At 45.0% G+C, this 12187-nt stretch overlaps 1 protein-coding gene across 2 annotated transcripts in view; it reads left to right on the top strand.

The window, feature by feature from the left end:
* The window catches only part of henmt1 (HEN methyltransferase 1), a 143927-nt gene that overhangs the window by 28878 nt on the left and 102862 nt on the right, over window positions 1–12187 (top strand). For both annotated transcript variants that reach the window (XM_072510273.1, XM_072510274.1), the window contains one exon: window positions 6665–6777. In XM_072510273.1, the coding sequence (XP_072366374.1) occupies window positions 6665–6777 (113 nt within the window). The remainder of the gene's footprint in view (window positions 1–6664; window positions 6778–12187) is intronic.

Here is a 12187-nt window from a genome sequence, read left to right as displayed (position 1 = left end):
AAGGAGGCCATTCGGCCCATCGAGTCTACACCGGGTCTTGGAAAGAGCACCCTACTTAAGCCCAAACCTCCACCCTATCCCTGTAACCCAGTAACCCCACCTCACCTCACCTTTTTTGGACACTAAGGGCAATTTATCATGGCCAATCCACCTAATCTGCACATCTTTGGACTGTGGTAGAAAACCGGAGCACCCGGAGGAAACCCACGCAGACATGGGGTGAACGTGCAGAATCCTTGCACACAACATCCACTGCACCACCCTCATCGATCCTTCTTGTCACTTCCTCAAAGAATTCAATTAAATTTCTACGGTATGTCCTTCCCTTAACAAAGCCATGCTGACTATCCCTGCCTACTCCATACTATTCCAAGTGACAGATTATCTGATCTCTCAGGATTGATTCTAACAATTTTCCCATCACCAAAGTAAAACTAACTGGCCTATAATTGTTTGGTATTTCTTTTGTACCCTTTTTAAACAACAGAACCACATTTACAATCCTCCAGTCCTCCGGCATTTCCCCTGTATCTAGTGAAGATTGGAAAATAATCCTCAGAGCACCTGCTACTTCATCCCTGACCTCCTTCAACATCCTAGGAACAGTCCACCTGGCCCTGGCGATTTATCCATTTTCAAGGATGTCAACTTCTCTAACACTTCCTCTCTCATTATGATTATTTTATCCAATGTTGCACTGCTCCTCTTGGATTGCTATATCTGCATCATCCCTCTCCTTTTACAGCACAGAAGGAGGCCATTCGGCCCATTGTGCCCACACTGGCTCCTAAATCATAGAGGTATGTGATAGAAGTATTAGAATTGTCAAAATCTGACAACCTGGAAAATCGCTGAGTCTCCTCTTGCAATTTCAATGGGGGCAATTTGCAGTGTGGCGATGCTGCCGCTAGTGGTCACCATTGCGCATATTTGCTGAAAGTGCCACTTACTCCTGGTGGTAGTAAATATGTATTTCTTCTGCTCTTTTGAATAAAAAATTCGGTCTGCTCAAAGCTTTCCATTACTCTTACGTTTCTTGCTGGTGTACAGTTCCACGGCTAATGGTTACCCTCCAGTAAACCACCTAACTGGTCATAATTCACATCTGAACATGTTCCCTTTCCTACCGGGTGGCTATTCCTGGAAGGAGCAGTTACAAACAGGACCGGGCCAGAGCTGGACTTTGACCATTGCTGTGATCCTGGCCCAGTTTCACCCAAGTGACCTCTTCAGGCGTTGCTACCCCTGAAGGAGAGGTCGGGGCCACACGAGCCTGACGCTTTGAGCAGGTAAGCAAGCCATCAATCAGGACACTTGGTATGTGGGGAGATCTCTAGTCGGTTTCGTCCTCTACTTGTCTTCAGGCAGTCTCTTCGCTACCCACGCACAGCAGCAACTTGCACAACGCAATCTCAGAGCGGCAATCATAAAACGACAGGAAGCTGAGCCCCATTTCCCCCGCATCCCAGGCGGTATAGAGTGGAAGGAGACTGCAGGACTGAGTGGTTTTCTTCAGTCTCCGCAGATTTGGGACAGTATAACAGGAGAATCCAAGCCAGAATGTTCGCAGAGCCTAGCACATCTGAGCCTGATGTTAATCACTCAATCTCCAGCAACAGGAGGAAACATCACTGATTCTCTTTCATGATATACCCAGCTGGTCCCATTCCCCAGCCTTATCTCCAGAGCCCTCTGAATTAATCACTTTCAAATATATATCCAGCTTGCTTCTGAAACCTCATACATAATCCATCTCCACCACTCTCCCAGGCAGCACATTCCAAACCCCAACTCTGAGTAAAGAAGTTGCTCCTCATCTCACTCATAGCTCTCTTGCTGACTATCTCGAAGTTGTGACCCCTAGTCACTGACATACCAACTAGTGGAAACTGAAAATCCTTCTTTAACCTGTCAAAATTGAACACCTCAAAAAGGTCACCTCTTAACCTTCTCTGCTCCAAGGAGAAGCCCAATTTCTCCAATTTTTCCTTCCATCAAAAATTCTTCATTTCTAGTATCATTCTAGTGAATCTCCTCTGCACTCTCTCCAGGGCTTTAATATCCTCTTTTAAATAAGGTGCCCAGAACTGAACACATACTCCAAATGTGGTCTGACCAATGATTTGTAGAGGTGTGGCATCACTTCCTTGCTTTTATACACTATGCCTCTATTTATAAACCCAAGGATGCTATAAGCCTTCTTAACAACTGTTTCAACTTACCTGGCCACCTTCAGAGAATTGAACGCCGAGGCCCCTCTGCTCCTGTACTCCCCTCAAGGTTGTACCATTGAGCCTATATTGTCTCCCCATGTTTCATCTCCCAAAATGCATAACACCACATTTCGCTGCCTTGACATTCATCTGCCAGGTGTCTGCCCATTTGTCCAACTTGTTAATGTCCCTCTGAAGCCGCTCAGCGTCATCCTCACAATTCACTATTCTCCCTAGCTTAGTATCATCTGGAAATTTAGAGATTTTGCCCCCAACACCCACTTCTAAATCATTTATATAAATCAGAAAAAGCAAGGGTCCCAACACTGAGCCCTGGGGGACACCACTTTCAACTCGTCTCCAGTCTGAGAAATGCCCATCTATACCTACCCTCTGTTTAATATCTCTCAGCCAACTTCTAATCCATGCTGCCAAGAACCCATCAATCCCGAACAATTGTAATTTTCGAACCAACCCGCCATGTGGCACTGTATCAAATACTTTCTGAAAGACCAAATATACAACATCTACGGCACTACCCTCAACCACTGCCTGTGTCACCTCATCAAAGAACTCAATTAAATTTGTCAGGTATGACCTGCCCATGTTGTCTGTCTAGTATTAACTTATTTTTCTCTAAGTGTATATTTATCTCATCCCGTATTCTGGCCTCCATCAGTTTTCCCACTATTGATGTCAAGCTGACAGGTCTGTAGTTTCCTGGGTGATTCTTTGCCCCTTTCTTAGACAACAGCGTCACTTTTACAATCCTCCAGTCACCCGAGACTAATCCTGTGTTTAGAGAGGCCTGGAAAATTTCTGTCAACGGCTCTGCAATATGCTCCCTTACCTCTCTCAGTAATCTAGGATGCATCCCATCTGGGCCTGGCAACCTCTCTACCTGAAATGCTGCCAGCCTTTTTAGCACCTTTTCTTTATCGATCACTATACTACTCAGTTGCTCAACACCCACATTTTCAATTGGGCCATTTTCACTATCTTCTAATTTGGTAAAGACAGAAGCAAAGTACTCATTTAGTACCACTGTCATACCCTCCGCTTCAGTGAGCAGTTTATCCTCCTTGTCCTTTCTGGGCCCCACTCTATCCTTCATTAATCTTTTACCATTAATATGTTTGAAGAATATTCTGCTTTTTGTTTCAACACAACCTGCAATCCTTTCCTCATGTTTCCACTTAACCTTCCTTATCCCAGCCTTAGCCTCTCTCCTGCATTTACAAAGAGAACAAAGAACATTACAGCACAGGACCAGGCCCTTTGGCCCACCAAGCCTGCGCCGTTACACATTCCTTATTTAGACGTACTGCATTCCCCGCCCGTTCATGTGTCTATGAGCCTTCCGGTCTCAACATCGAATTCAACAATTTCAGATGATTAGCTCTACCCCACCTCGATCCATTTGTTTTCACCCATTTCATTTTAACTGTTTTTTACCATTTCTTTCTCTCTTCGCTTTCTTTTTAGATATTCACCCTTCCCATCTTATCCACCTTTCGTTACCCTTTCTCCCCTTTGCTTCTCCCTTCCCCTCCCCTCACAGCTACATCTGTCACAGTTTACCCTCTGACGTGAGTTTCTCTGCAGTTTGGCCTTTCGCACATTTGTTCTCTCTGGGGACTGCCAATAGCACTCTTTCCCCTTGCTTTCTGTGGTTATTAGCACCCCATTTTCCTGGGTTTCTGTGGCTATGGCTCATCTTTCAATCTCACTCCACAGTATAAATATTTCCCACTTTCTCTGTCTGTTAGCTTTGACAAAGGGTCATCTGGACTCGAAACGTTAGCTCTTTTCTCTCCCTACAGATGCTGCCAGACCTGCTGAGATTTTCCAGCACTTTCTTTTTGGTCCAGTGTATTCAATCTCTCCTCATAGCTAATACCCTCCATACCAGCCATCACCCTGGTAAAACGTTTCTGTACTCTGTCCAAAGCCTCCACGTCCTTCTGGTAGTGTAGTGACCAGAATTGGACACAGTATTCCAAATGTGGCCTAACCAACGTTTTGTATAATTGTAACATAATGTTCGAGCTTTTATACTCGATATTCCATCCTATGAAGGCAAGCATGCCATATGCTTTCTTTACCACCATTTCCACCTGTGCTGCCACTTTTAAGGATCTGTGGACCTGCACACCCAGATCTCTGTGTCTCTCTGCTCCTGATGGTTCTGACATTTATTTTATAGCTCCCACTTGAATTGGATCTATCAAAATGCATCATCTCTCATTTGTCCGGGTTAAATTCCATCTGCCATTTCTCTGCCCAATTTTGCAGCCTATCTATATCTGACAGTCTCTGTATTCTTTGACAGTCAATCTTCATCACTATCCGCAACTCCTGCAATCTTAATATCATCCAGAAACTTGCTAATCAGACCCGCTACATTTTGCTCCAAGTGATTTATATATATTACAAAGAGCAGAGGTCCCAAAACTGATCCCTGCGGAACACCCCTAGTTACAGACCTCCATTCGGAAAAACACCCTTCCACTGCTACCCTCTGTTTTCTATGGCCAAGCCCGTTCTGGATCCATCCAGCTAGTTCACCCTTGACCCCATGTGATTTAATCTTTTGCACCAGCCAGCCATGAGGGACCGTATCAAATGCTTTACTAAAGTCCATGTAGACAACATCCACAGCCCTTCCCTCATCAATCATTTTTGTCACCTCCTCAAAAAATTCAATCAAATTAGTGAGACATGACCTCCCTCGTACAAAACCATGCTGTCTGTCACTAATAAGACCATTTGTCGCTAATAAGACCATTCACTTCCAAATGTGCATAGATCCTATCTCTGAGAATCTTTTCCAACAATTTCACTATCACTGACGTCAAGCTCACTGGCCTATAATTACCCGGATTATCCTTGCAACCCTTCTTAAATAACGGTAAAACATTGGCTATCCTCCAATCCTCTGGGATCTCACCTGTGGCCAATGAGGACACAAAGATTTCTGTCAGAGGCCCAGTGATTTCATCTCTCATCTCCCTCAGTAATCTGGGATAGATGTCATCTGGTCCTGGGGATTTGTCTACATTAATGTTTTTTTTTTGTTTTAAAAAATAAATTTAGAGTACCCAATTCTTTTTTTCCAATTAAGGGGCAATTTAGCGTGGCCAATCGACCTACCCTGCCCATCTTTGGGTTGTGGGGGTGAGACCCACGCAGACACGGGGAGAATGTGCAAACTCCACACGGACAGTGACCCGGGGCCGGGATCGAATCTGGGTCCTCAGCGTCGTGAGGCAGCAGTGCTAACCACTGCACCACCGTGCTGCCCCTACCTTAATGCTTTTTAACACTGCAACACTTCCTCCCTCGTAATAACGATTTGTTCTAAAGTGTTTACACATCCCTCTGAGACACCACCAATCAACGTGTCCCTCTCCTTTGTGAATGCCGATGCAAAATACTCATTAAGGACTTCACTTACTTTCTCTGGTTCTACACATAATTTCTCTCCTCTGTCCTTGAGTGGGCCAACTCTTTCTCTAGCTACCCTCATGTTCCGAATATACGTATAAAATGCCTTATGATTCTCCTTAATCCTGTCTGCCAAGGATGTTTCGTGACCCCGTTTTGTCCTCCTAACTCCCTGCTTGAGCTCTTTTCTACTTTCCTTGTATTCCTCAAGTGCTTCACCTGTTTTTAGTTGCCTGTACCTTGCGGATGCATCTTTTTTCTTTTTGACAAGATTCTCAATTTCCCTGGTCATCCATAGTTCCCGAATCCTGCCTTTCCTGTCCTTCCTTTTTACCGGAACATGCCTATCTTGCACTCCCACCAATTACTCCTTAAAAGACTCCCACATGCCAAATGTGGATTTACCCTCAAACAGCCTCTCCCAAACACCAGCCTCCAAATCCAGCCTAATCTGGTTGTAGTTAGCCTTCCGTAGCCTTCCCCCAATTTAGCACCTTAACCCGAGGACAACACTCGTCCTTTACCATGAATATCTGAAAACTTAAGGAATTGTGGTCACTGTTCGCCACATGTTCTCCCACTGCAACTTTGATGACCTGGCCGGGCTCGTTCCCTAGTACTAAGTCCAATATAGCAACTTCTCTAGTCGCACTATCCACATATTGTTCCAAAAAACCTATGATTGTGTCTGGCCTGATTTTGCTGATAGTCATTGAGAAACTGTAAAATGTCTGTTCTTTTGACATGATGGAAACGTAAACATGCAGCAAGAAGATGCAAACCTTGTGTCTCTTCCATGGAGAGAAACAATATAAATACAGAACCTGGGGCAAACTCCGATATAACAACTTACATTTGTTACCGCTCGTAACAAAATAACTGATAGGAGAACCAGTTTTGCTTTTTGGAGTATGTAGGTGAAATGATTGATCTAATAATAGCTAGTTCTGTAAAATGTCAATTATGGGCAGTTAGTTAATAAATTGCTTCTTTATTATTTCCAGGTCGCAGATTTGGGATGTGCTGAATGCACACTACTGTCACGCTTAAAATTCTGCAGCTGCATTGAACTTCTTGTTGGAGTGGATACAGACCTGGAACTGCTGAAGGAAAATATGTAATGTATTTTAGATAAATGTTGATTTAAAAGTTTCCACCAATGGAGAGCTGTTGCAGAGACGATGGCCTGCCCTACAATGTAACAATCCTGAGATTCTATGTTAGGATAGGTATTCTGTTAATTCCCTTTGTCCTGTTTAGAAAATGCTTTGTATAACTTCTTAAACTTGGACCTGTGCCAGTTGTTTATAGGGGGTTTATGGTTTAGTGAATGATTCATGAAATTAGTGACTGTAGGATGTGGTAACTAATGAGTGCTGTGTCAGAATGATGAAATGGACCTCACTCTGACCCAAACATCTTAATGTATCTGTTGTGTTATGTACTCTGGGATAACACAGGCTGCAACTCGATGCAGCTTTGACCAAAAGATACTCCAGACTTTGAAGTAAGTTCAATGTGATTTATTGAACCATTAGCACAGTTCTCTATGAGTTCGACTCTCCTACTAATCTTGGTATAATAACTCAGTCTAACTAACCAGTCTGCTCTAAGCCACGTGTTGGATGTGATGTGTCTCAATCAACCCTGTCCTTACTCTCTAAATGTCGCCTGTGGAAAGAGAAAGAGCATGCGTGCCCTGTCCTTATATATGGGTTGTGTAAAGCCCCCTTGTGGTAGTGTCACCTCTGGGTGTTTTGACTGCCCATTGGTCGTGTCCTATTCTATGTGTTGATCAGCTGTATGTCTGCATGTAATGATTTCCCTGGTGCTCCCTCTAGTGTTTACTTAGTCATAGTGCATTTACATTAACCCCTTGTGTATTTACAGTGATGCATATCACCACAGTATCTTGACTTATTATTGAATATTTTGGATAGGTAATTGTTACAATTGTGAGATTTATAAGATCGTTGTGTTTTACGGTGTATTATTTGGTTTATAAAATTCCTATATTTTGGGATGTAGTTTCAATGTTAGGTGACAGGGGTCATGTGAACTGCACTGGAAGTTGCCTGATAGTCAGTCTGAGTAGTTTAATTGTTAGAGATCAGAGGAAGACTTGTTTATTGAGGGCGAAGTGCAAGGTATTTTGCTTGGAGACAGTGACAGCTGTCGACAATGAACAAACAAAGAACAAAGAAATGTACAGCACAGGAACAAGCCCTTCGGCCCTCCAAGCCCGTGCCGACCATACTGCCCGACTAAACTACAATCTTCTACACTTCCTGGGTCCGTATCCTTCTATTCCCATTCTATTCATATATTTGTCAAGATGCCCCTTAAATGTCCCTATCGTCCCTGCTTCCACTACCTCCTCCGGTAGCGAGTTCCAGGCACCCACTACCCTCTGCGTAAAAAACTTGCCTCGTACATCTACTCTAAACCTTGCCCCTCTCACCTTAAACCTATGCCCCCTAGTAATTGACCCCTCTACCCTGGGGAAAAGCCTCTGACTATCCACTCTGTCTATGCCCCTCATAATTTTGTATACCTCTATCAAGTCTCCCCTCAACCTCCTTCGTTCCAGTGAGAACAAACCGAGTTTATTCAATCGCTCCTCATAGCTTATGCCCTCCATACCAGGCAACATTCTGGTAAATCTCTTCTGCACCCTCTCTAAAGCCTCCACATCCTTCTGGTAGTGTGGCGACCAGAATTGAACACTATACTCCAAGTGTGGCCTAACTAAGGTTCTATACAGCTGCAACATGACTTGCCAATTCTTATACTCAATGCCCCGGCCAATGAAGGCAAGCATGCCGTATGCCTTCTTGACTACCTTCTCCACCTGTGTTGCCCCTTTCAATGACCTGTGGACCTGTACTCCTAGATCTCTTTGACTTTCAATACTCTTGAGGGTTCTACCATTCACTGTATATTCCCTACCTGCATTAGCCCTTCCAAAATGCATTACCTCACATTTGTCCGGATTAAACTCCATCTGCCATCTCTCCGCCCAAGTCTCCAGACAATCTAAATCCTGCTGTATCCTCCGACAGTCCTCATCGCTATCCGCAATTCCACCAACCTTTGTGTCGTCTGCAAACTTACTAATCAGACCAGTTACATTTTCCTCCAAATCATTTATATATACTACAAACAGCAAAGGTCCCAACACTGATCCCTGTGGAACACCACTGGTCACAGCCCTCCAATTAGAAAAGCATCCCTCCATTGCTACCCTCTGCCTTCTATGGCCTAGCCAGTTCTGTATCCACCTTGCCAGCTCACCCCTGATCCCGTGTGACTTCACCTTTTGTACTAGTCTACCATGAGGGACCTTGTCAAAGGCCTTACTGAAGTCCATATAGACAACATCTACTGCCCTACCTGCATCAATCATCTTAGTGACCTCCTCGAAAAACTCTATCAAGTTAGTGAGACACGACCTCCCCTTCACAAAACCGTGCTGCCTCTCACTAATACGTCCATTTGCTTCCAAATGGGAGTAGATCCTGTCTCGAAGAATTCTCTCCAGTAATTTCCCTACCACTGAAGTAAGGCTCACCGGCCTGTAGTTCCCGGGATTATCCTTGCTACCCTTCTTAAACAGAGGAACAACATTGGCTATTCTCCAGTCCTCCGGGACATCCCCTGAAGACAGCGAGGATCCAAAGATTTCTGTCAAGGCCTCAGCAATTTCCTCTCCAGCCTCCTTCAGTATTCTGGGGTAGATCCCATCAGGCCCTGGGGACTTATCTACCTTAATATTTTTTAAGACACCCAACACCTCGTCTTTTTGGATCACAATGTGACCCAGGCTATCTACGCACCCTTCTCCAGACTCAACATCTACCAATTCCTTCTCTTTGGTGAATACTGATGAAAAGATCCTGTGTCTTCCAAAGCCCAAGAAAGGTGATGCAGGTATCAAGCTGTAAACAGCTGTACTGTAAACTATCCATTTACTTATAAGGTGGAAGGTAGTTGGGATCAAGGATAATCAATGAGCATTTCTACTTGGATACAAGGCTAACTTGTTTACCGTTTCTAAGGGAAAGAGGGTAGAGGAAGACATTTTGGATTAATTTATAGGCTGCCCTATAAATCCAGGAATATTGTCTTCAAGAGTATGAGGGGCATGGATAGAGTGGATGGGCAGGCACTCTTTCCCAGGTTGGAGGGGTCAGTCACCAGGGGGCATAGGTTTGAGGTCCGTGGGGCAAAGTTTAGAGGAGATATGCGAGGCAGGTTTTTTACACAAAGGGTGGTGAGTGCCTGGAACGCGTTGCCAGGGGAGGTTGTGGAAGCAGATACATTAACGGAGCTCAAAAAGCATCTCGACAAACACATAGATAGGATGGGTATAGAGGGATACGGCACTAGGAAGTGCTGAGGGTTTTGGCAAAGGTTGGTATCATGACCGGTACAGGCTTGGAGGGCCGAAGGGCCTGTTCCTGTGCTGTATTGTTCTTTGTTGTATTACAGGTGGCATTTGCACTTTTCTATTCCATGGTCTGAGAGGTAGAAAGAGCAAAAGATAGAAGCAGCCAGTCTTACAGCTTAAGCAGAGAAAATGCAAACGTGGATGTCAGGTGGCTACAAAGCCACAGATGGGTTAAGTGAGTGGGCAAAAATCTAGCAAATGGAGAATAATGTGGAAAAATGTGAAATTGCCCATTTTGGCAGGAAGAATAATGAAGGCGTGTATTATATAAACGGTGAGAGATTGCAGAGCTTTGCGTCGCAGAGGGATTTGGGTGTCATAGCGCATGAATCACAAAAAGGTGAGTACACAGCTACAGCAAGTAATTCGGAAAGCTAATAGAATGCTTTTTATTATTTTCTGGGTATTTTGGCATGGCTGGTTAGGCCAGCATTTATTACCCATCACTCAGTCATTGCCCTTCAGAAGATGGGAGAGAAAAATAGGAGCCGAAGTGTTGTGTTATGTACTCTGGGATAACACAGGCTGCAACTGGATGCAGCTTTAACCAAAAGATACTCCAGACCTTGAAGTTAGTTGAATCTGATTTATTGAACCAGTAGCACAGTTAGCACAGTTCTCTATGAGTTCGACTCTCTGCTAACCTAAGTGTGGTTACTCTCTGTCTGACTGAACCAGACTAGCTCTTAGCCACGTGCTGGAGGTGTGATACTGTACATACACCCTGACTCACTCTGTAGATGTTTATCAGTGGACAGAGGCGGAGTGTGAGTGCCTCGTGCCTTTTATAGTGAAGTACCCCCGCTGAGTGTCCTGCCTGCTCATTGGTCATGTCCTGTTCTCTGTGTTCATTAGCTGCCTGTCTGTATATCATTATCTGCGTGTCAGCATATCATGACATCTCCCCTTTTTTTTCATGTTTTGTTGGCATATGGGAACATACTTACATGTGGTGGCATATATTAACATATTTACAAGCGGCAGCATATGTGAACGTATTTACATGTGAAGACAGCTGTCGAATGTGAGAAAACAGAACATAGCAAACAAAACAAATGTTCATAAGTCCAGTCTCTGGGGCTTGCGTCTGATCCTTGTCGACCACCGGAGAGGTGGTGGTGCCTTGACAGGTGGGATGGAAGCCTGACTGGTGGCCTCGTAGTTCGAGGTATCAGGAGGTGGCAAAACAACGGACGGAAAGGGAGAAGAAAGAAAGTGGTTGCGGGCAGGCAACTTTGCGCAGTGCCCGTCTGTTTCGTCGCACAACAGAACCATCAGCCATACGTACAACATATGAGCAGGGCACAGCCTGTCGAACAACGACAGCTGGAGCAGACCAGTCACCAGCCACGGTATCTTGATCCTGACAGTGTCTGCTGGGGATAACACGGGCAAATCGGTGGCATGAGCATCATAGCCCTGCTTTTGCTGGTTTTGGAGCTGCTGCACCTTCTGCAGCACCGGGAGGCGATCCAGGTTGGGCAAGTGTCTGGCTGGAAGTGTCGTCCGCAGGTCCCTGTTCATCAGGAGTTGAGCCGGCGACATGCCAGTGGACAGTGGGGTCGCCCTGTATGCAAGCAGTGCGAGATAGATGTCAGAAGCAGAAGCCTTGCAGATGAGCTGTTTCACAATGTGCACCCCTTTTTCACCTTTCCCATTGGACTGCGGATAGTGTGGGCTGGAAGTGACATGTTTGAAATGGTATGACTTGGCAAACATAGACCACTCGTGGCTGTTGAAGCACGGGCCATTGTGCACTGTAAATTCTATGAAAAAAGTCACTCATGACAGTGAGTGGGATACCATGCCTGGAGAATGTCTCCTTACAGGCCTTGATGACGGTCCGCGATGTGAGGTCTGAGAGCTTCACGACTTCAGGGTAGTTGGAGAAATAGTCAATAATCAACACGTAGTCACGACCATTCGCATGAAAGAGGTCGATGCCAACCTTGGGCCATGGGGAGGTCTCGATTTCATGCTGCTGGAGCGTCTCCTTGCTCTGCGCTGGCTGGAAGCGTTGACAGGTCGCACAGTTACATAGAACATAGAACGATACAGCGCAGTACAGGCCCTTCGG

This window comes from Scyliorhinus torazame, chromosome 7 (genome assembly GCF_047496885.1).
Source record: "Scyliorhinus torazame isolate Kashiwa2021f chromosome 7, sScyTor2.1, whole genome shotgun sequence".
Classification (NCBI taxonomy): domain Eukaryota; kingdom Metazoa; phylum Chordata; class Chondrichthyes; order Carcharhiniformes; family Scyliorhinidae; genus Scyliorhinus; species Scyliorhinus torazame.
Note: the sequence above shows the minus strand (reverse complement) of the source record. Positions and strands in the feature narration are given on the sequence as shown.